Below are 23,464 nucleotides of genomic sequence, written 5' to 3' on the forward strand. Positions count from 1 at the left end.
ACGAAACGGGTAAAACTGAAGTGAACAGAGGATTACAACTTTATTAGTTACACCATGGATAGTCGCTCGACTTGTACTCGGTTAGCGGCAGATCGTACATAAACGGAAACACTTTTGCATTCTTACTGTTCAAAGTCGTCGCAATTTCAAAATACTCTTGATCGAAAAACTTCGGCAGGAACATGACCCCAGCCTCGTAGCTCCTCACGTACGCCGCTTTGTCCTTCTGCAAGTTGCCGCCCCACGCCGACTTGGAAATGTTGGCGCTGGTGAGCAGAAACCACGCCAACTTGGTCAGACACGGTGACACCCGACAGTACGTCTTGATGTGGGGCATCGCCCGACTCCTGCTCAACCTGTCGGCTTTCCACTGGCTGCAAATCGACCCTCACGAAACGTACACCTCTCCGAGTGTCCTACTTACTACAGATACGTCTGGAACCACCTTTGTTTTTCGTTCGTCTGCTTCGAGTACGGCAGGCAACCCCCGCTCTCCGGGCCGAAGTACCCGTTCATGACGTTCTCGACCGTGGGGAAGATCACGTTGAGGGTGGCGTTCGAGTTCGACACCAGTTGCGTATTTTTGTGACCCGAGAGGCTTCTCAGGAGGGTGCCGCGCAACCAATCGGCGGGAGATTTACCCAACGAGCCGATGCTGGACGCTTGGGCGATGACGCCCCACGACAGGGGGCCCTCGGTGTCGGGGCCGGATTTGGCGGGGAGGGTGCAATGCTGCGACAAGAGGTGGCCCACGTGGTGCACGTGACTTCCAGCACTTTCGGGGTAGTGCTTCCCTGGAACCGAAGTCACCAGGAAGACTTTGACGTCACTGAAGTCGGCGTTTTTCACGTAGTGGATCCACTGTTTCAAAATCGGTAAGTTGTAGTGTCTCAGGTACGACAAAAGGCACTTTTTGAAACCGGTCGGGGATTCCCCGTCGTTCTCCGATTTGCCCTCGGGGAGTTGGCGACAAACGGGGCTCAACCACAACCTTCAAGATTAAAATTATGACAGAATTTTGCGGCAAAATTTCATACCCTTGGTTGTAATGGTTCCAGTCTTCATAGTAGAGATTCGCTGTTGAGACGACCACTCGCAGAGAATTGTCTTCGTAGACGTAAATACCGATTTTGCTGCAAAACGAGACCGACTAACAAGTTATGAGGTAGACGGGACAACTCACGAGTGGTGGCACCCAAAGGGGTCCTTCATCTTGACAAAGTAATGACTCACGTTTGGTAAATACCTGTCGATGTATTCCTTCATCTGTGGGAATTCATCAGCACACAAAATTGTCAACGGTTTTTTCCTAAAACGCAAATTACATCGACGAATATTTTTATTAGCTTATTAGCGTGTCTCACCCCAAATTGCGCGCTTGATATTGTTCCATCAGCCACATTATGTCGATCATGAAATTTATTTGTAAGGAACATTTTAACTGTCCCAAACTGGGACACAACAAATCGGTAAATGTAATTGCGTTGGAATGTTTCAACGTGTCTGGGGATTTTGGAATAGTTGTGAAGAAAAAATTGTAAGGGGCTGCATTTTTCAATTTCTCTAGCATGGTCCCTGGTTTTGCCTCTTCAGAGGAGGAGTCACTCATTGTACTGCTGCTACTACTGCTGGCCTTAATTTCAGGTTTCACGTTGAGCAGCGGCCGCAAAACCTCCAACTGTTCCAGGTAAACTGACTTGTTTTGAGGTAGGTTATCGGGGATTTGGTTTTTGTCCATTTTTAACCATTCCATTACTAAAACCAATTGTTTCATGCACAATTAAAGAACGTGCGTCGTTACTTACGGTGCGGATGGTCAAATTCTCTGAAATGGTGGGGATTGCGCCGGTAACACTTGGTGCCGTGGGGGCACTCTTCCAGTTTGATTTTTTTACTAGGACCGGCTAAAATTACGGCTGTCACGTAATCAACACAGTTAAGGGTCGAACTCACCATCGCTGTCTGATTTACGCTTTAAAAACGATTCCATAGCTGTTGTTGAAGAAGTAAATAAAGTGAGGTTAGAATTTTGAAATTTTTAGTTGCGTTTTGTTAGGTTGGTAGTGACAGAAGTCATCTAAAATTTTTTGAGAAATATTTAAAAAAATCGTGAGACTCCGAAAGAGGAGATGCAGAGTTGAAAATCGTTTCCACTATTCTAATGGCGGCTTCTCTGGTTCTTTTCTGTATTTTTTTTTTTTGTTTAAATCAAAATGGACCCAAAAAATTCGAAGAGTGAAATGTTCTCTGTTTGCTCTGGGCGCTCATCTGATGATCTGCTGATGTAGGTACTTTAGTCCAATCTACATCTATCACGTCTACGTTTATTTGTGTCGGTTCTTCGGCAGCCTGTTTCTGTTTCTAGCCCAAGCTTGTCGTTAAAAGCACCGGAAATAAAAATTCGTGACATCGATGCTCCCAGCTGATGTAAGATGTAATTATTTATAATAATGAGTAAACAAAACGCGATTTCGCGGAATGCTAATGACACAAAACACGTTTGGGGCGACCTTGAGGCGAGATCTCCAATAGTGTGCGTGACCCTCCAGTTGTGTCTTCACAGTTTATCGTCCAAGCTAGGGAATGAGGCTGATCACGGTATTATTTGTGTTAGAAGGCGTCAATTTGGGGTTTTCGGCCGTCTGCAGGAAAGAATTCGAAGAGACGGTCTGCGAGAATTTCACATTTACCCCTGAAACAGTCCTCGACAGTGCTACCAACAAGATATTAATCAAGAATGCGGAAGGCAAGATCATCCACGAGCATCTGTCCAATTTGGGGCTCGTGCAAGAGATAAAAATCACAGGGAGCGCGTTGTCAGACATAGAACCCGGAGCCCTTTGTTGCGTACCCAACATAACGTCGTTCACTTTCATGGACAACAGAGCAATTCCAAAAGTCACATGGAAAATTTTCCAGGATTGCCAACACCTCAAGAAGGTCAATTTCGACGGGTCCGAGGTGCGAGTGGAAAATGGGGCCTTCGCCGACGCCCGGAATCTCCAAACTCTTTCGCTGAATGAGAGTGTTCTGCCGGATAATATAGAAAAGGCCACTTTTGAGGGTTTGACATCGTTAAGATCTTTGACCATTCGGCACTCGAAATTCACCAGAATCAAGGAAGATGCTTTCGATGACCTGAAAAACTTGAAATTTCTAGATCTGCAAGGCAACAAGATCGAAACAATCGCACCTAACACGTTTAGGGGGTTGTTGCAACTGAAAGTGTTGAATTTGAGCGAGAACAAATTGAAGAATCTGACCTGGAGCGAATTCGATGGGTTGAAAGCGCTCAGAGTGCTCTTTTTGGAGCACAATGACTTCAACACCGTCAACGTAGACAAGCTGGTGGCTGGGGTTCCAGATTTGGAACGGATTTTCTTCAGTTACGATAAACTGACACCTGAAAGCAGGAAACGGGTCGAGGAAACACTCCCCAAGTTTAACATCACGTTCATTTACACCGGAAAACCGACAGATTAGATGTGATTCTTTGTAAAATAATTTTTGGAAATAAAGTTTCAAATTCTGGTGATTTTTTGTTTTTTTTTGGGGAGCAGTGTCGCCAACCGCCGTTGACGTTTGTAGTTTTTGTGTGAAGGTTAAAACGTGTAAACAGAGATATTAAAGTACGTATTTGGATTTTAATCGGCGTCAATTGATGTAACAATTTAGACGGAATTTTAAATTGATTAGTTGGGGTCCTGGGGATGAGTCTGCGTCATTTGTAATTTAACCTTTGTGAAGGGTATGGTCATGGCTCGTTGTTAGCGGTGTTATTTTTAGTTTTAGTTTTGTTAAACAATGGCCAAAGAGGAAGAAGATGACAAACTGCCCGACCAGGACGCTGCCAAAGAATTTTACGCCAAATACGAACCCAAAGAAATCCTAGGAAGGTGAGTTGCACGAGAGTGTTGAAGTTTGGGGCTCAGTCGTGCTTCAGGGGGATAAGTTCGACGGTGCGGCGATGCATCGAGAAGGAGACGGGCAAGGCCTACGCTGCCAAAATAATCGATTTGAGCAACGACGGCGGCGAAGGGATCTCTGCGAAAGAGGCGACGAAGCAAGAAGTGGCGATCTTGAGGCACGTCGCGGGCCACCACTATATCAGTAAGTGTAACAGTCAGGTGCGGTTCAGACGTACGTCACGAGCGCGCAGTCGAATTGCAGGACGTGTTCGAATCCCCGACGTTCATTTTCTTGGTGTTCGAACTGTGCAAAAACGGCGAACTCTTCGATTACCTCACGTCGGTGGTGACCCTCTCGGAGAAGAAAACCAGGTACATAATGCGCCAAGTGCTGGAAGGGGTGGCGCACGTGCACTCGCGAAGCATAGTCCACAGGGATCTGAAACCTGAGAACATCCTTCTGGATGACAACCTCAACGTCAAGATCACCGACTTCGGATTCGCCCGGAAGCTGGCCGAGGGGGAGCAAGTGCACGAGTTGTGCGGCACTCCGGGCTACCTGGCGCCTGAAACGCTCCGCTGCAACATGATGGAGGACGCGCCGGGGTACTCGTTCGAGGTGGACATGTAGGTTGATTGACTGTCGAGCGCGACTCATTGATTAATGTTTTTTTGTCACGACAGATGGGCCTGCGGGGTTATCATGTACACGTTGTGAGTATCGCACGGGAGGCGACACGCGAGGCTTGAAACTTGCCGTTTTAGATTGGTGGGGTGCCCGCCGTTTTGGCACAGGAAGCAGATGGTCATGTTGCGGAACATCATGGAGGGGAAGTACTCGTTCTCGTCGCCCGAATGGGCCGACATATCTGGTAAATAGAAACGCACAGAAACGTGCCAATATTTACGGCGTGTTTGTGACGCAGAACCTCCCAAGGACCTGATAAGGAGGTTGTTGGTGGTGGACCCAAAACAGAGGATTTCGATACAGGAGGCGCTGGCGCACCCGTTCTTCCACACGATGGTAAGAGACGGTGCCGGCAGGTGGCGCTTTTATTTTTATTTGGTTTGATTAATACCGTCGTGTAAATAATGTACTGGTTGGTAGCTGTTGTGGTAATTTCTTTTCTAGCAACTGTGGGATCAGGACATCGGTCCGTTGAAACGCTCACTGCGAAAGAACAGTCGCAGATTCAGTAGAATTTCAGAGCTGGCTTTGGTAAAAACGAAACGTGTTGCCTGCCACTAACAATGTGTGCGTCTAAACTAACAATCTGTTGGATCGTGATCGTCTTTTATTTTATCCCATCGATTCCTACCGATCTGAACCGTGTTGATTTGCAGAAGTTGCAACAGCGCAAGTTCCACGCCAGGCAGAAGTTCCAGTGGGCCATCCTGGTGGTCAGAGCGATGGTGCGTCTGCAACGGTTGAAGTACACCCCCGAGCCCTTGAGTCTGGACACTGCCAGGACCGACCCTTACCGCATCAAACTGCTCAGAAAAGTGAGTCCGGTTCGATCGTCGTTCGTTTTTGACGCACTCGTTGCAGATCGTCGACGGTTGCGCCTTCCGCGTCTACGGCCACTGGGTGAAGAAAGGCGAGGGCCAAAACAGAGCCGCCCTCTTCGAAAACATGCCGAAGACCGAGCTGAAGCACATCTACGTTACCAACTTGAGCCGATAACGCACCCGGCGATTTTTAGTTTTAATTTAGACCAATTTTAGTTTAGTTTGCAATGAAGTTTGACGGTGGTCACGTGACACGAGCTTGAACAAAAGGTAAATTAATTTTTTTCGTCCGTTGAAGCTTCTTTGAATGTGATATGCGCAGAAGCAATCGATTTTTGTTTTACACTGTAGTGAATTTTATTATGTATTTAATTTTTTTGCCGTCCACACGTCACGGCAGACATGTATTATCAATAAACATTTATTATTTGTGAGCGAACGCTCTCTCGCCCCGTCACACACGATCCGCACGTTCTTTGCGGACCATGCTGTACTTTGTGCAGTACATCTGAATCGCGCTGTACTTTGTCCAGTACATTTGAAACACGCTGTACTTTATGCAGAATCACACTGCACTTTGTACAGGATCTGCACGCGGCCACGGTTTGTTTATTGTTGCGCAAAACGCATCATTCCGTTGCGCAATTACGGGATCGTCCACGTTTTGGCGTAAATCTCGCCTAGTTGAATTTTTTTTTTTCAAGTTGGCACCGCCGGTTGTCACTTGGGTTTGTAAACAGTTATGTCGAATTTGTGCATCGTTTGTTTGAATGAGGATGCAAATTTGAAAAACCTGAGCGAAATCGACGAACACGACGTCAGAATCGTGATAAAGTTGCGGAAATGTGTACCGGAAGTGGTAAGTGGACGCGTCACATTTTCAGGTTATGTTGACGACTTTGTCCCAGGAGTGGAAAATCGATTACGAGATATGCGTCACGTGCGTGGAACACCTGGAAAACGTGTGTGCCTTCCGCGACATGTGCATCAGGTCGTACTTGGCCCGGAAGGGAGGTGAGAAGCCGGCCGAGCTGGCCGAAGACAAAACCCTTTCGAACAACGACAGCGACGAGCGCAAGAGTGACAGCGACGACGAGAAGGTCGAGAGCGTAGAGTCGAATTTCGTGTGCTTCCACTGCGAGAAGAACTTCAAGGTGAAAAGTGTCCTGGAGGACCACATCAAGTACGAACACACGAGCAAGAAGAGCAGGAAGAATCGCGCGTGCGACCTGTGCGGCAAGGCGTACGCGTCCGAGAGCGCGTTGAAAAAACACAAGACGGTCTGCGGTAAGACCGAGAGCGACGTGAAAGAGGCGGAGGCCAAGCCGTACAACATCTGCGACGTGTGCGGCGCGTCGTTCGGCAACAAGTATCTCTTGAAGCGGCACATAAAGAACGTGCACGCCACCGAGAAAAAGTTCAAGTGCGAGCTTTGCGACAGGAAGTTCGCGTCGCCCGTTTATCTGAACGCGCACAAGCGCTACCACACTGGGGAGAGAAAGCACATCTGTTCGTTCTGCGGCAAAGGTTACATAACCGCCAGCGACCTGTACCACCACGAGAAGATTCACGCCAACAAGAGGGCCTACCGGTGCCAGGCGTGCCCCAAAGCGTTCAACACGTCGTCGGATTTGCACAAGCACAAAATCTGCGTGCACCTGGACCGGTCCCAGTGGAAGTACGAGTGCAGCTTTTGCCAGAGGAGGTTCCCGCTCAAGACCAACCTGGACACCCACACCAAGACCCACACGGGGGAACGGAACTTCTTGTGTCACCTGTGCGACAGGAAGTGCATCAACAGGTCGGTCCTGAAGAGACACATAGAGAGTCACTCGGTGGTGAAGTCGTTCAAGTGCAACTTGTGCCTACAGGGGTACAAGTACCAGAAGAGTTTGGACATTCACATGGTGAAGGCGCACGGGATCGGCGACGCGAAGATCCCCGAGAGGGTGAAGAAGTTCTTCTGCAGCGCGTGCCCCAAGAGCTATTTCGCCAACAACAAGTTGCAAAAACACATAAGGTCGCATACGGGAGAGAGGCCGTTCAGGTGTCCCGCTTGCGACAAATGTTTCATAGACAAGTCGTACATCAAACAGCATTTAAAGACTGCACACAACGTGTTTTAACAAAAGTGTATTTAATAAATATTTACAGTACAAATGTTGCGGTTTTGTTGGTTTATTCGGTCCACCGGTGGGCACAGAGGGGGTTCGTGCAGACGTAGTACAGTCGCATTTCTTCCTCGGCTCGCCGGGTTTGAGCTTGGAAGAACACCGCCTCTCTGTACAAAAATTGACACATTTAAGGCGTAGAGACGACTGGACACCATTTAAGTCGGATCGTGGCCGAAATTTACTTTACTTAACCTTGACGTACTGGCGCCAGACCCCGAGAGACAGATCCAGACATATCAAAGTTACTTTCATAATTTAATGTTTTGTTGGGTCATTCTTCAAGTCGTTTTTGAAGGTATTTTCGATGTGGGTGTACAAGACTTTTTGTTATAGTTTCAAGATTATTTCAAGTGTAAGTTAATCCTCAAAGTTGGCGTTCAAGAATCGATTGTGAACGCACCAATCATCAATCTCCAGATTTAAAACGCAAACAACGCAAAAAGTGAGGTTAGATATAAACAGCTGATCCGTAATTAGTGGTGCGTTCACATTTCACAATCGAGGTGTTTCACGTGTTAATGAATTTGTGAGCCTTGGGCACCAGCACTGGGAGGTTAAGGAAAATAATTCGCGTATGAATCACGAGTAAAAGAATAATGCCTAACAAATGACTCACCTGTGATTGCATTCGGGGCAGTGATGGTCTTCAGTACGCGGGAGAGTAGGGTCCGAAATGACGTCTGCGACGATGTGGGTCAGTTCACTGCAAAAATCGCAAACTAGTACGAAGATCGTGTTTCAGACAATCCACACTCACTCTATTTCGTGCATAATTTTGTTGACATAAATACATTTGGAATCGGCGTGTTGCTTGTAGTCGCAATTTCTGCACGCGTACATCAAGATTTTGTTCTCTTTGTCTTCTTTGGGGTACAACATGTTGTTGCTGGAACAGCGGACGTGAGATTTTGAGGTTAGTTTTTTGAACGAGCACGGTTTACCATTCCTGACAGAATCTGATCCCGACGAATCCGGGGCCCTCGCTGTGGGAATCGTACCCGGAAGGTTTCGACATTTCTTTGTTGGCTTATGATGGATATGAAGACACTGCACCGCACAACACTGAAAACACCGTCTCGTCGCGCGTCGGTAAACTAGAGAATGGCGGTCGATCGGTGAAAGTTCGACGAGTGACGTTTCCGCCGGTCGTACCAACCCAATTTCTCCGGGTCGCGTAATTCGGCGAAGAAGCGAAATGCGCAATTTTGCGGCGAAAACGATGTCACTTCTGCAGCAATTAGACACGTGATAGAAAAAACGGGACAAATAAGTCGCGCGCGGCGGTGCCAGTTCGCACGCGCGCCTCGGCCGGCGGCTTCCTGGATCGCGTCGTCGATCGACGTTGGGCGTCGGAGGAAGGAAGAGGACGGCGGCGCGGCACGGACGGGCTCGGTTGCGTGGCCGGCCCCGGGCCTGGTCCGGCCGCCGCCGCGATTTTCGGGCGATCCGGCAACGCCGCTCCTCTCGAGAAGTTCGCGGTAGCTCTGCGCAGCTGGTCCGCGCACCACACAAGCTGTGGGCACGCGGCCTCCATCCCCACCCCCGGTTACGGCACGCCAGATAAGTTCTTTATTCCCTTCGTTCCGGTCACGTCGGCGAGGTCGCGTCCCCGAAGCCGCCCCAGCCGCCCTCCAGGTGCCCGCTCGCACAGCCCCGGCGAAGTCCGCGCCCCGCCGGAAGAGGCAGCGCCCCAGCCGCGATCCCGTCGAGTCGGCCAGGGAACAATCGAATCACGCGCACTCCCATTGGTCGATACAGCCAAACACGCACGTGATGTGGCTCTTGTAGTACGAGTGGCGTTTGTTTTTCGGTTTAGCGTGCGCGTTCCCCATCGGAGGCGACCGTGGTGAGTGGACGACGCCGGAGCCCCGCGGATCAGGCCCCGGAGCCCCAACCAGAGGCGGTGAGTACTTCGGCGGCGGCCCCCTTCGGGGCTGCCGGCCGTTAGGGTGTATGCCGTTCGGGGCATTGTCCGGGCCACCTCGTGACGTTAGCATGTGCGTCGCTCCCATTGGCTGGCGCCCCCCTCCGCCCCCGGTGCCTTTGTTTACCGGGAGCGAGCCGCCACACGCACGACGACTCCCTTTAAACCGGCCCGAACGCCAAAATGCCCCAAAAACCCTCCGCGACAACTTGTTCGTTGTGCGCGGCCCAGGTGACGTGATCCCTGCTCCGCCACCGACGGACACGTTGTCGGCAATAGTGCGACGTTGCCACGTACGTCCGTCTGCCGGAAACCTCGCCCGGCCGCCGCGCGTTCCTTCGCTGCCGTCCCCGGTCGGTACCCGACGGCTTCGCGGCCCCTCGAGGCGTCGACCGGACGCGCCCCACGTGTGCGCCGCCTCCCCAACCGATCGGGGGCCGACGCGCACGCGGCAACGTCGCGGCGCCGCTTGCCACGTGGAGCTGAGCCAGCTATCGCCGATTTTCGAGGGGCGTATTGGTCTAGGTCAGCCTAGGCTACGGGTGTGCGTCGTGCGTGAACGCATACCAAAACAAGTGACGGTGAAACCCGAACACATCCGAACCGCAAAAAACAAAAATCCGTTAGCGCAGGAACCGACCGCGTGCGACGATTTTTCTCAAAGAAACGAAAGCTATTCCTTTCTCTCGTGGAAATCGCTTCGGCGAAAAAAAAAAAGAAAAGCTGTTTCCCTGTCGGTCGACAAAAGTCCAATCCCATTCCAATCATCGACAATCCGATTTTCGATCGATTTCATCGATGTCCCAATTTTGTCGAGCACTACCAACATAAACAACACGACTGTTGTCACGAGAACGAATTTGAAACTATCGAAAAATCAACGCGGCCTAGGAAGCGAGAAGGACATCTTGTCAAACGTCAAACGTTTGACAGTTGGCGCGGCCACGTCGGGTGGTGTGACCGCGCGCGTCCGGCGACCGCGCCGCGACAGCTTTCCCGTCGTCGGGGCTCCCCTTCGGCCGTCCTGGCGCGGGGGGAAACCCGTCGGAATTCACACGTTGACAGTTCGCGGTGACAATGAGAATTGTGAAATTTTTCAGTGCGTCAAGATGAGCCTGAACACGCTAATCGAGGCAGCGAAGTTTCTCGAAATGCAGGAGAAGAAGGAGCAGGAGCAGCGCGCCGCCGAGGCGACCGCGTCGAAGACGTCGCCGGCGCAGCAGCAGAAGTCGCCTCGCGTGCCGACGGTGCTGATTGCCGCCTCCGAGATGGCGCCCAACTTGCTCACACTCGCCCAGGAGACGGTCAAGAAGCAGCCCCAAGCCGAACAGCAGCAGGTACGACATTTGCGAAATTCATTTCGTAACGCCAGCGAGTGTGCACGCGTTTTCATCGAATTCTTATCAGATAAGGAAAATTTTGTGCGAACGACGACGTCGCAAGAGCCGCATTTACTAACATGCAAATCGCGCTAATTAGACTAAATAAATAATAACGATCTCGCTTAACGGTACGAGCGGTGGACAGACAGCTCTCACCTGTCAAGGTGACAGTTTGTACAGTCGACGAGAAAAGTACCGGTCCGGTGTGGAGCTCACAGTGTACCGAATTATGACATCTCTCGTTTACTCACTTTTTGCCAAGAAAAAAATTCAAAAATCGTTTTTGCAATATTTTCTTTTCTTCCCCAACTGTATCGTTCGATTGGTTCACCGTTCGTGCCGTTGGCGCTGCGCACCTTGACATTTGAAATGTGTTGTACTACATTTGCCGCTTGGCGGCGACGTTCAGGTGGTGTCGAGCACCGTGAACCACCCCCGGCAGCGCATCCTCCACAACAGCTTCGACATAATGAACCCCGTGGTGATGGACGATTCGAGCGGCGGCAGCGAAGTGAAGCGAAAACAGCCCCCGATGGTGTTCAGGGCCGGCACCAGGGAGGTGCACAACAAGCTGGAGAAGCACCGGAGGGCCCACCTGAAGGAGTGCTTCGACGTCCTGAAGAAGCAGCTGCCCCAGACGCAGGACGAGAAGAAGACGTCCAACTTGAGCATCCTCCACTCGGCCCTCAGGTGCATCCAGTCGCTGAAGAGGAAGGAACGGGAGTTGGAGCACGAGATGGAGAACCTGGCCAGGGAGAAGATAGCGGCGCAGCAGAGGCTGGCCCTGCTCAAGAAGGAGATCTCCTCCCACTACGACAACGTCGACTTCGCCAAGATCCTGCCGGAGTCGGTGCCGATGGCGGCGTCGCACTCGGCCCCGACGGACGACGTCAAGGTGGAGGCGGTCGCCGGACAGAACGGCGACAGGATCCAGATACCGCTGTTGCCGAACAAGACGCAGATCTCCATCGCGACCACGCAAGTGGGCACCATCAAGGAGGTGGTGACGCGAATCGAACGCCTCTTCGGGACTCGTCGTCTCAACGTGCTCTGGTTTCAGGTGGCCCAGCAGCCGGTCCAGACCACCGCCCTTTCGGTGCTCCCCGTCGGATACTCGGTCCCCCAGGGGTTGGTCCTGCAGAAGTTGATCGTCCCCAAGGGTCTCGGCGAGCTGACCCCCCTGGTCTCGACCCACTTCATCACTCAGCAGCAGATCAACGGCAAAGTCGTCCCGCTGGTCAACGCCCAGTACGTCGTCAAGCCGGTGGTCGTCGTCAGCAGACCCAGCTAGTGGCCTTGACGGAAGGAAGCAGCGACGACACGATTCAAAAAATTATTATGTACGATATAGAGGTGTGACTGATGGCGTGTGGATGTCTCTCGTAACTCTTAAAATGTGATTTCTTTATCATAATTTACGGTGATCATTTGTTTTATTACTATTATTATTATTATTTTTGTTTGTGGACGGTCGAAACGGTCGCATTGGCGTTTCCGGTGGCGAGGGCCTCAAATTCGACTCACTTCTCCCAACATTCCGCTGAACTCGATCGGCTTTTTTTTTTAAACTTTCGACTGTTTTTAAGCGACCTCTAATCATCAGAACGTTGGTGTTTTTTCTTTTCCACTCCTCTAGTCTAATCAATCACTTTTTCAGTGTTCAGTTGCACACGTCGAAATCGTTTCTTTCTAGTCATTTTGGGTGCCCCAAAAAAAGAGAAGTTGTGCGTTGCATTTTCGGCGGTCTCGTTTTAGTCCGAAAAGGTTCCGCGCAAAAACCCGAAGGTGTAAAACAAAATCCGAACGCCAGCGGTGTCTGACAACTGTCTGCAGTGGGGAGCCGGTCTTGGCCCCGTTCTTAGATCTCTAGCCTTGATGTATTACTTTTTATTTTATATTGTACTGTACATTAACGAAAACGTATATATATTTGAGGTTAAAGTGAATGTCTTGTGAATGAGGATATTGTTGTAAATAATAATTAGTTTTTAAATTGTACAAAAATAAGGTTTAAGATGAAAATGTATTCATTCTATTCTATGTTTAATACAGAGCGGAGTTGCGACTCCGCAATAGTACAGTAAACGATCATCGAATCGTACTACTACTCTAGATGCAACAATGGCAGAACTCGAGTCAAATAAATCGCAAAAAAATAATAAAAACGGTTGATGTAATAAATTATTTGAAAAAAAAAACACACCCACATGGTTTTGATACCTGTCACGTGACAACTGTCAAACTGCGTCGTGTGAACCAAGCTTAAAGTCGACGTGAGTGCGTGACCGATTTAGTTTTCACCGCATTCTTTTATCTGATTGTTCGCAAATTCACAAATTTAATCGCAATTAATCAATGTCTGGAGATAATTTGTGTTTTTGACATTTTAGCACGGACGTAAACCTCTCGACATTCAGCTTTTGTTTGTCGGCGTAATAAATGTACAAGATTTAGTTGGTAATGTTATAGAGTGCAACGGATAACTTAAAAAAAATGTCCTCTCCGTACGAATAAACGATTCATTTTGTGAAAAAGAGAAAAATTGTTAGTGCGGACGCAAACCGATTCCAGTCGTAAACAAACTTGTCCTAACCTCACTTTGTGTTTTGCGATTTTCTTGTTTGTTGTCGTTCGGTGCCCCCATGGCGTCCCCGATGTATACCAGCAGCTCGAAAAAGCACAAGAAACACAAGTCGGAGAAGCGGGAGCGTTTGGACAGCCCCGCCGAGAAGCCCCCAGGTCTGAAGTTGATCCTGAAGGTGGGCAACCAGGCGACTCCGGAACACACAACAGATTTCGGATACAATCCGAATTCGTCGTACAGCGTGCAAGGGAGCGAGGACACCGTCGCGGACCAGAACGACCCTTACCTGTCGGTGTCGAGGAGTCATCACAAGAAGAGCAAGAAAAAGAAGAAGAAGAAGGACAAGAACAAGGACCGCGAGCGGAAGCACCGCCACCATCACAAGGAGAAGAAACGGAAACGTGAGGAGGTGGAGTTTGACGGTTCGTGTCGGTCGCCCCTCGCGCGCGGTTGTCTTTTTATGTTTGGGTTTTCAGAAGAAAATCAGGGTTTCTCGTCATTGGGTAGCCCCAGTCAGCACAGAGAGCCGCGGACCTGCGTGCTGCGCCAGCGCCAAGAGCGGACCCCGCTGCAGCGCATGCTGGACCAGCTGTTGGGACTGCTCGAGAAGAAGGACCCCCAACAGTTCTTCGCGTGGCCCGTCACCGACAGCATCGCCCCCGGCTACTCCTCCATTATCTCGCAACCCATGGACATCAGCACCATGAGACAGAAGATCGAGGACAACCAGTACGACAACCTCCAGGTGAGTCCCGCCCCGCTCGATCTCTTCCCCTGACTCTCCACGATTTCCGGTGGGCAGGAGTTCGTCGCTGACTTCAAGCTCATGTGCACCAACGCGATGAAGTACAATCACGTCGACACCATCTACTACAAGGCCAGCAAGAAGTTGTTGCACGCGGGGAGCAAGATCATGCAACACGACAAGCTCGGCTGGGTCCTCAACCTGATCCCCGAGCTGACCAGCGACGACATGGGCTTCGAGATCACGCCAGAGCTGAGGCAGAACAAGGGGGGACACGAGGACCACGAGGACAGCGATCACGTCAACGAGGGCAAGAAGAAGATGCCGGCGACGAAGTTCGAGGCCATCCAGGACGATCTCACGCCGGAGGAGATACTCAGCAAGTCGCAGATCGCCGCCAGGGAGGCTAGAGTCAAGCTCAGTAAGCACAAAATCTAATACTAGTGGGATGGGTTATTTAAAGCATAAAAAAAAAAGAAACAAAGAAACGAAATTCTGTCGGACGGGGGGGACGGTGCGGCTAGCCGCACTAGGGCAGGCCAGGTCAGGTCTGTGGAGTCAAGGACGTGTGAGTTTTCTTGACTGACACGTTTGATTCATTTGTTTAAAAAAAAGAGTGTACGTAAGACCGCACGATAGAAGTGAAAACTTCTATGACGCTCCTAATTGATTTTGACTCCCAAGATTTTAGCTTGCTGCGAACGATTTTAGCGTGATGCGAACGATTTTAGCCGCACCGGTTGCCCTTCGGGAGCTGTTCCGTGCTTTGAGCTTTTATGTCGTTTGCAGTAGCGCGTCGCGGCCCCAGCATGGGCTTTTTGAAGCAGCGCAAAGACGGCACCACCAACATCAACATCCTGGTGGGCGGCGAGGGCGTCATCCCCGGCACGAAGAAACGCCCCGTGCTCTTGGGGCAGCTGTGCGGCAAGCTAACGGAGGGTACCGGCCAGATCCAGGGTTTCCGCGAGGACCGACGCAACATTACCAAACCGGTGAAGCCGCTCTACTACGGCGCCTTCGGCTCCTACGCCCCCAGCTACGACTCCGCCTTCGCCAACCTCAGCAAGGAGGAGAGCGACATGGTGTACCAGACGTACGGTTCGGACACCGCCGTCCAGTACGCCGAAAGCGTCCTGGACTTCGTCAAAGACAGCGACTACGCCACACACCTGGTGGACAGCCTGCTGGATCTGCTGACGGGAGGCGATCACAGCAAGACCAGGCGCATCCTCGAGGAGAACAAGAAGCTTCGGGAGGAAGAGGAGGCGGTCAAGACGATGCTGGAGGTGAAGCCGATCGACGCCGTCAAAGTCGACGTGGACGAGCTGAGGAGTCTGCAGGACGTGGGAATCGACATCAACTTCCTGGACAACATGGAGGAAGAGATCAAACTGTCGGAGGAGAGGCACGAGCTGCAGCAGAGGTTGGACAGCATGTGTCAGTTGTTGCAGAAGCTGCAGCAATCGCAGCACCAGAGGTTGTCGGCGCCGCCACCGGTCCACTTGAGCCAGTGCGTGCCGCCCTCCGAAGAGGAGATGCAGGTGGCTGAAAACATCACCGAAAATCTCACGGAAATCGCCAAGAGGGTCAATCCGGGGGACGTGGCTCCGGTCACCGGAATCCGCAAGGCGCTGGGGGTGGCCATGCCGGAGGTGGAGGTCAGCAACGAAGTCGCAGACCTTGAAACCGAACTGAGACAGTTCCTGGAGAGTGAACCGGCGCTGACGCAGAGCCCCCTCAGGGACGACAAAACAATTGAAGAGATTTTAATGGAGTAGGTTTTGTAATTGGGAGTAAGTAAAAAAGTGAAACGAGAACAAATGTTTTTGTGACCCGACCACACTTGTCCCATTCGCTTCGACGAACAAACATTTCTTTTTTTGAAAACGACCATTTTGGGAATTTTCGTCGAGACAGGTTGGCGTTGCTCAAAATTTTGGTAAATTTCGTCGCACCGTTGGTACTGCTGGTGACATTTCACGCACACCACAGTTGGTAGCACTTTTTCATTTTGATTTGTACAAAATGTCGCACATCGATTATTATTACGGTTCCGGCTGGGATGTCGAAGATGAGGAATGCGAAATAGCAGAATTGTTGGGTGAGTTTGGCGAACACGGTTGGGAGCGCGATCGACGTGGTTCTGTTTAGCCGACGAGTACGAAGTGGTCTACTGTAGAAACGACAATTTGGGCGTTCTGTCGTACTCGAGTGACGAAAAAGGCAGCGAAGACGAAGCGAACGCGGAACGTCCGAGGTGTCCGCACACCAAACCCGGAGAAAGAAGACTCCGTTGGACGCATCTGTTGACAAGACACCCGGCGAATTGTTGCGACAAATGTTGTCCCGAACAAGATCTTAAAAACGTAGACAGTTCCATTTGTCTTGTCGCGGTTATGGTAATCATCTTTTCTTATTTTTGTATTCCCGAAGAATTGCTGCGCCAGCTGAGTCGTGTCTAGTTAATGTCAAAACTGAGCTCTGGGTATGTAAAATAGTTCCTTATTGTACAATTATTTTTATACAATCGCAACAGAGCCTCTAGTCCGCAAAGAGTACACGATTTTGGAAGTATATTTTTTGTCGAGAGCACCGTCCGATAAACTGAAAAACTCTTCAAACGTGATTTTAATTGTTACACAAAATATATGACATTTGGTGGCGGTAAATTCAAATCTGTGAAGTTGTGTGAAATCACGACCGGTTATATCTGTACAATATTTTATTTTACTCGATCGAAAGATTTGTGATTGTAATTACAGAAGGATCTAACCGAATGTCTGGGTTTTTATTGTCACCCTTTTCAATTCCTCCTCACACCCTCCAATCAATAAAATGTTAAATCGTGACAAGGGGTGGAATTGTAGAAATCTGTACAGTAATTATTCGCCAATTGTGCGATAGATGGCGGCCACTCGACGAAAACCACAGACCAATAACCAATTAAGATTGTTAAATTTCATATAAAACCTAGGAGACGTGGGCGAGGTTAGTGCAAAAAAAAAAATCTCTGTATGCAATTAATTATACATTTAATTGCATTATTTGAAGAATATGCAACTTATTATACATCTAATTCGGCCTTACGTTAGTGCGCTGCCTAGCAAGAATCGGTGGTGGTCTTCCTATGTTTATTGTCTATGTTTGGGATGATATTACAGACCACTGTAACCGCATCGGTCACCTTTCGACTTGTCGCCGACAGATGGCGCCGGCCGTCATTTTGTTGCATGTCAAAGCCGCCCCTCGTCATTTGAAAAATTCGGGGGTGGCATGACGTCAGTGTTGAATCATCCCCCTTTCGCTCGGACCCGGTGTCCCGCGTCAAGATCGGACGTTATTAGTCGGCTTAATCGAATTTCTTACCGCCACTGTGCCGTCGTGGCACATTTGTCCGTATTCCGGGGGTGGAAATGGAATACCTGTTTAATGTCGCGGAAAAGAATTTATCGGGTCGGCGTGATTAGAACGCGCCGTCGCCGCCCGCGACTTTCTTTTCGCCGAGTTAATTGTCGCGGTAGGCGAGGCGACCGCACGGCCGCCTGCGATGCTACCGGACCGAATAGATTGTCATTTGTTCGGCGGTACCGCAAGCCGTCCACGGTGACGGCGCTTTGATCTTCGCCGACGGCGAAAGAGAAAAGCGAAACAGAGACGGCGAGACGGAATTAAAATGGATAGAGGGAGAGAGAGAGAGAGAAAACGAAGAGGAAAAAAAACGCATTTACGTACGGTCTAGGTGGCTGCGGTTTATCATTACCGACGCAATAATCGACGTGATTTTTTTTCTGCCCCCGCCCGCCTCCCTGCTCGACCGTAAAGTGCGTTATCTGCCTCCGTTATCGGGGTCGTCTTCGGGGGGACCCGGGGGTGGGAGCGAGCATGCATCAAAAATATAATTACAAAGTGGGCGGGTTGGGACACGAACCGATTACGCCGTTCGACCGGTATGGAAGGTTGTTATTATGTGGTGGCAACCCTGCGAGCGTGCATACACCGCTTCTGCTACCGTACGCCTTCCATGGGCCGCTCGTGATGCCAGTTTTCGTCCTTATCGACGGATCGGGAAAGATCCGGAGGCGGCGGTGCTTCCCCCATAGGAACCAGCACGTTCACCGAAAGCCAACAGAAATTCAAGTCGAAATTTGTGTCGTGTAGTTGACCGTGAAAAATAAAAGTCGTGTCGCGGATTGATTCGTACGTTGTCAAAATAAAAATAGGAAACATTTGTCGCTAACAGTGTTGAAGTGTTCCATATTGATTACGAGAAACTGTTTTTGACATTTTGTGATTTCTCAATTTTGGGGTTTAGTCTAATACAGGTTATCATAAATGTTTCTAACATGGAGGTTGGCTGTGATTTATATCGGGTGATCATTTAAAATTTGAGGATAAATTTAAATGAACACCCGATATAAATCGCAGGTTAGATATACCGCCTCTTTTGGATTTGTAGATTTGACAGCTAGCTCTTGTCACTTTGCGGTTTTCATTACATTTTTATCATTTTTCAAAGTGCAACATTTCATGTTACCCTGTACAAAATCAGATTTAACACACCCGAGAAACACTTTAACAAATGACAAATGAATCCGACAGATTGTGGTGTTGCAACTTGATCATGATTCGATTAAAGTGACTGGTCTGAGTGACAGTTGAAGACTTAATTACATTACTAAATCAAAATATTTTGACATTTTTCTTTCGTCGAAGGTCATTTCTACTATCTGCTGTCAGATTTAGATTTTAGAATAGAAAATTTTTGAAATTTGAACTTACCAATACCATGACCTACTAGATTTGCTTTTTATTAAGGCAAAAATAGTAATGATTTCACTTAAAAAAATAATTTAGAATTTAAAGATTTTTGTGATAAAAAAAATAAAACCAAAATAAGAATAATAATAAATGATAATGGTAACAATAACGGCAACAATACACATAACAATATAGTAATTAGAATAGTAGATAATAATATCGGGTGTTCATTTAAATTTCACGTCAAATTTGGCGCTGAAGAGTAGATTGTGAACACACCACTTGACAGTCTGCAGAGTAAAAACACAAACAACGCAAAAAGTGAGGTTAAATTTAAACGGCTAATCCATGATCTGTAATCCGTGGTGCGTTCACAATCGACTCTTCAACGCCAACTTTGAGGATAAATTTAAATGAACACCCCATAGTAATATCTAGTGATAGAAAGGGAAAAATTCGAAGTAGGATTATTATCTTTTGGTATTAAGCGCGAGTTTTGTATTTTTAAAATGATCAAGTCAAAATTACACCGCGCGACCAACAATTATTTAAATCAAAGAGGGCGTTGAGAAGTATTTCTGGTTGCATATACCTGTTTCAATTTTAATTTAGAAATGTTTGCCGAAATTCGGCCAAACAGGCAACAGTGCTGTAAAGGGCTGTCTTTTTAAATTTGGCGTCGAAGTAGGCGTTGGAGAGTCGATTGAGATCGCACCACTGGTGTAAAGCGTAAGATTTAAACAGCTGATCCGTGATCCGTAACCTGTACAGTGCGTTCACAATCGACAGTTCAACGCCTACTTCGACGCCACATTTAAAAAAACACCCGTTATGTCTAGTACCCATTATTTAAAACATCATTACGAATCAATGATGAATCTTTTATGTTCTAAAGTAAAAACTATTTTTGCGTTAAAATTTGATTCATAGTGACAGTTGTTTAACGTTTATTAGGTGAGTTAGCTAGATACGAAAAATCTGACACTGTCAAAGTCACAGCCGCCTCTTATCTAAGTAATTGTTGATCGCACGGTATTAATAATACGCAAAGAAAAATATGTTGGGCAGGTTTTTTTTTTGTGTTTTCATTAAAATTATTCGATACATTTTTAACTGAAACGTAAATTCTAAAATAGTTTTGACGAAAATGAACCAAAATTATATTCTTAAAAATATGTACATGTAAGTACATCGTTTTTCTACAATTTTTTTCTGTTTCGCCAATCGTCCAAATGAAAAAAAAAAACATAATCCAAACATGTCAGACCTGGTACCTACTTAAGCGACAAAATTTCTGGAACCTGGCACTTCCAAAGAATATGATTTTTACGGTTAACTTGTGGGGAGAAGGCACAAAACACGTATTTTGTACACATTCTCTATTCCTTTTGTATCTTGGGTGGTCCTCAAGATCATAATCCTTTTCCTTTTAAAGTGATTTATTCCGGTTTAATGAGCAATTTTAAGCATATTTCATAAAAAAAAATACGATAAGAGGCAGATAATAACATATACAGGATGTTTCAAAACTGTCGCCAAAACTATACAGAACATGATAAAATATGCTACACTAAATAATGAATCATTAAAAAATAGTATATTATTTAACGAGCATACATGGAGGTTATCATTAACACGAGGGTGAAAAATATGAAACGAGTCGTCAGGCGAGTGTAGTAATCATCCGAGTGTAATAATAACCCATATATGCGAGTCAAATATGATCTTTTGTCTATGACTCTTGGCAAAAATATCGTTTTTAATAAACCAAAAGAATGCATTCAGAAGTCAAAATTCAATGACAGTAAATGTTACCATGGTTACATTCTTGTACATAATGCAATTTCATTACAAGCAATAATTAGTACAATTATTATGAGGTTGTACATAACCATAATTAATTAGGTTAGTAATGTATATTATAAATAATTAAAATACAACAAATAATAGGTGTCTTATTTAATAGTCCTAGATAAAAATAGTTTTTTCGTGCTTGTTACCCGAGATACATAACGTGAAAAATGGTACATAACTAAATGCATATATAAATTTTTCAGTTTATGTACCTAACTTGACATCTGTCAAAGATAACCTCAAAATTTACAATTAATTCATGTTTTTTCCAAATTTTGCCTAAACGAACACGAAAAACTTTGTGTGCACCTAGGCCAAAAAGTGCCTTTTGTCCTCGGACTAAAAAGATGCACTTTTTTGGCCTTGATGCACAAATTACTACTATGTATAGGTATGTCTCAAGAAGATTAATAGTTGCAAAAGTTGGAACAAAGAGATCATGTACCTATCTAAATACCCTGTGTGTGTGTATTCATATTATTTTAAAATACATATATGGACATAACTGACACGTTCAATAAAAAAAAACTGTTTTCCTTCTTTTACCAGACTTTCTAAACGCTCGTATTATTATTATTTTTTTAAATTTACTTTTGGCAACATCGATTTACCTTACAATTTGTAATGTATGTATAAATCATCATATTCAAAACATCTTCTGCGCAATGTTGCCACATCTTTAGTAATTTAAAGGCATAAAAACCGATTTAATATGATTTCGCGTTAATATTGATATGGGAAATTGCTGTGTAACATTTTTTTTGGCGATAGTTTTGGAACACGCTGTATATATTTTTTTAAATCTATCAGATATTTGGTAATTGTTTACTTTACCTACTACTGGAATTTTCGCGTTTTTCTGGCTAGACAGCTAGACAGTCCTCCTAAATCGTTTCCCACCATTTAAACCTTGTGCAAATGCCCTTTTTTTTTCTCTTGTTGTGTTTCAAGGTTGCGTTAAGGTCGCGTCAATGTCCTAGTATAACTAAAGGGCAAGGAAAATTCATTTGCACAAGGTTTGAGTGGTGGGAAACGATGTAGGAGGACGTCCTGAGGCTGTCTAGCCAGAAAAAACGTGAAAATTCCTGAAGTAGTTAAAGTGAACAATTACCAGATATTTTATTATGGATACGTATTCCGTTGGACTTAAATTGAACAGAGCTTTTTCCCAACACTAAATTTTAATAAGGAAGTTGATCATGAAACAAGAGGAAACAAGAGATTTCTTGTGAACAATAAAAATCCGTGTGAAACAATCCAAGACGTGACTTTTATCTTCTACGATAGGAGTGCTCGTGAATGTTTCGTTTCGTTAATGATGACGCCATCATCAAAACGATAATTTGCAATGATTGGTTTTGTGAATAATGTATTTTTCATTCGTACAAGCTTGGAACGCATTTGTAATATTTTTAACGGCAGTCAAGGTGCCACAAGGTTCTGCTTCGGGACCATCGTTATTTTTCAATTTTATTTGAACTCTGAGAAAATTTGGTCGGCCGCCCCCCACGGACCGTGACGCGATTTTTCGCCACCGCCGCGATATGCCGTGTCCCATTATTCCCGCCGCCTTGTTTGTTTTGCACTTGTTCTGATCAATTGAGGTTAACTCGAGTGCAGAACAAACAAGAACCCGAACATATTGTCGGGTCGTCGTCGACAAAAGATCCGCCGCCGGCATCCATCATCGTTCGGATCGGTCGGTTAATATTTGATGGCCGGTTCTTTCGCGCCGCCGTCTCCGGGGGCTGCGGAACGCGATTACCGCCCGCGCGAGCGGGGTGGCATCGACGACCGTTTGTTTTTTACGATCGCACGTACAAATGTTGCCATATGCGAGAGGGGGTGGGGTGCAACGCGTCGACCCCCTCGTCGACTTGTTTGTATCTGTGCTCGCCTCGGGGGTGCCATCCGGTCCGACGAGGACGCACTTACACGATCGCTCAACGTCAGCGAACATTCGGTCAACTGGTCCTGAGGGACGATTGGGGTAAATTTAAGGGAAGCCGTGGCGATGATGGGGCGCTGACGGAATCCCAACTGTTCCGTCGGGATGGGGGCGCATTATGCGATCATTCTCCCATTAATCGCGCACCAGGACGAGTTAGCTGGACCGCGACGAGATTCCTTCAGGACGCACCTGTAGGACTAGAAACGTTCTTAAGAAAACTACTTTCCGATCGATCATCATCATTTATCGCAATTTTTTATAATAGTTAGTAGTTATTTACATTAGAGTACGGTGGGGGTATTTTAAAGCGCGAAAACTAGATTTCAGGCACGAGGCGAAGCCGAGTGACTGATTAGTTGGAGTGGTTGTTTTCCGGTAACGATAGTTTGGAAATACATAATAACAGATCGAAGACCAATAAATAAAACATGTCACGCCCCGTATTTACAAAAAATATATATTTTTTAATTTTTTTCTTCCTCCATTGTCACCTTCCCTCCTTACAAACTTAAAATTCTGCCACGTTTGTCTTTTTTCAATTTAGCTAAAAACTTTCAGACCGGTTAATCATTTGTCAAAATTTTACGTTAGTTAAAATCTTGTTGTAAGAACTAATTACATATGTAGTTATTTTCTAAAAAATAAATATAATCGAGGCTCGTCTGTTTGATTAAC

General features: G+C 47.1%; 7 protein-coding genes across 13 annotated transcripts; 5 read left to right on the forward strand and 2 right to left on the reverse strand.

The window, feature by feature from the left end:
* Window positions 1-10: 10 nt before the first annotated feature.
* LOC138128380 (probable tyrosyl-DNA phosphodiesterase) lies at window positions 11-2,123 on the reverse strand. Its single transcript, XM_069044578.1, has 7 exons — window positions 1,954-2,123; window positions 1,806-1,904; window positions 1,365-1,755; window positions 1,184-1,309; window positions 1,038-1,133; window positions 425-991; window positions 11-374 (listed from the first exon to the last, which is right to left on the reverse strand). Exons 1-7 carry the CDS (start codon window positions 1,988-1,990, stop codon window positions 44-46), a joined length of 1,647 nt encoding a protein of 548 aa, XP_068900679.1. The 5' UTR covers window positions 1,991-2,123; the 3' UTR covers window positions 11-43.
* Window positions 736-5,851, forward strand: PhKgamma (phosphorylase kinase gamma). Of its 3 annotated transcripts, none has more exons than XM_069044585.1 (10): window positions 736-875; window positions 3,787-3,896; window positions 3,944-4,110; window positions 4,160-4,535; window positions 4,593-4,622; window positions 4,674-4,780; window positions 4,835-4,932; window positions 5,041-5,127; window positions 5,253-5,411; window positions 5,458-5,851. In XM_069044585.1, exons 2-10 carry the CDS (start codon window positions 3,805-3,807, stop codon window positions 5,590-5,592), a joined length of 1,251 nt encoding a protein of 416 aa, XP_068900686.1. In that variant the 5' UTR covers window positions 736-875; window positions 3,787-3,804; the 3' UTR covers window positions 5,593-5,851. The 3 variants fall into 3 exon arrangements, with proteins under 3 accessions (XP_068900686.1, XP_068900684.1, XP_068900687.1); XM_069044583.1 differs by lacking the exon at window positions 736-875 and adding an exon at window positions 3,503-3,629; XM_069044586.1 differs by lacking the exons at window positions 736-875; window positions 5,041-5,127 and adding an exon at window positions 3,503-3,629.
* On the forward strand, window positions 2,584-3,483 carry LOC138128254 (P-granule-associated novel protein 1-like). The gene has a single exon (XM_069044440.1). The coding sequence runs from the start codon at window positions 2,584-2,586 to the stop codon at window positions 3,481-3,483; it is 900 nt and encodes a 299-aa protein (XP_068900541.1).
* Window positions 5,545-12,843, forward strand: LOC138128387 (max-binding protein MNT-like). 4 transcript variants are annotated; one of them, XM_069044592.1, is made up of 4 exons: window positions 5,545-5,687; window positions 10,616-10,852; window positions 11,307-11,900; window positions 11,958-12,843. In XM_069044592.1, exons 2-4 carry the CDS (start codon window positions 10,625-10,627, stop codon window positions 12,186-12,188), a joined length of 1,053 nt encoding a protein of 350 aa, XP_068900693.1. In that variant the 5' UTR covers window positions 5,545-5,687; window positions 10,616-10,624; the 3' UTR covers window positions 12,189-12,843. The 4 variants fall into 4 exon arrangements, with proteins under 4 accessions (XP_068900693.1, XP_068900694.1, XP_068900692.1 ...); XM_069044593.1 differs by lacking the exon at window positions 5,545-5,687 and adding an exon at window positions 8,372-8,504; XM_069044591.1 differs by lacking the exon at window positions 5,545-5,687 and adding an exon at window positions 9,168-9,494.
* On the forward strand, window positions 6,122-7,577 carry LOC138128382 (zinc finger protein 431-like). The gene is made up of 2 exons (XM_069044580.1): window positions 6,122-6,276; window positions 6,326-7,577. Exons 1-2 carry the CDS (start codon window positions 6,160-6,162, stop codon window positions 7,541-7,543), a joined length of 1,335 nt encoding a protein of 444 aa, XP_068900681.1. The 5' UTR covers window positions 6,122-6,159; the 3' UTR covers window positions 7,544-7,577.
* On the reverse strand, window positions 7,535-8,820 carry Polr2I (RNA polymerase II subunit RpII15). Its single transcript, XM_069044596.1, has 4 exons — window positions 8,533-8,820; window positions 8,349-8,477; window positions 8,208-8,294; window positions 7,535-7,698 (listed from the first exon to the last, which is right to left on the reverse strand). The coding sequence occupies exons 1-4, from the start codon at window positions 8,604-8,606 to the stop codon at window positions 7,596-7,598; spliced, it is 393 nt and encodes a 130-aa protein (XP_068900697.1). The 5' UTR covers window positions 8,607-8,820; the 3' UTR covers window positions 7,535-7,595.
* A 288-nt stretch (window positions 12,844-13,131) lies between the features above and the next one.
* Brd7-9 (Bromodomain containing 7/9) lies at window positions 13,132-17,003 on the forward strand. 2 transcript variants are annotated; one of them, XR_011158632.1, is made up of 5 exons: window positions 13,132-13,903; window positions 13,958-14,226; window positions 14,284-14,647; window positions 15,016-16,327; window positions 16,378-17,003. XR_011158632.1 is itself a non-coding variant. In XM_069044577.1 (4 exons), the coding sequence occupies exons 1-4, from the start codon at window positions 13,540-13,542 to the stop codon at window positions 16,002-16,004; spliced, it is 1,986 nt and encodes a 661-aa protein (XP_068900678.1). In that variant the 5' UTR covers window positions 13,132-13,539; the 3' UTR covers window positions 16,005-17,003. The 2 variants fall into 2 exon arrangements, 1 of the variants encoding a protein (XP_068900678.1); XM_069044577.1 differs by having other exon boundaries at window positions 15,016-17,003.
* The last annotated feature ends 6,461 nt before the right edge of the window (window positions 17,004-23,464 follow it).

This window comes from Tenebrio molitor, chromosome 4 (genome assembly GCF_963966145.1).
Source record: "Tenebrio molitor chromosome 4, icTenMoli1.1, whole genome shotgun sequence".
Classification (NCBI taxonomy): Eukaryota; Metazoa; Arthropoda; class Insecta; order Coleoptera; family Tenebrionidae; genus Tenebrio; species Tenebrio molitor.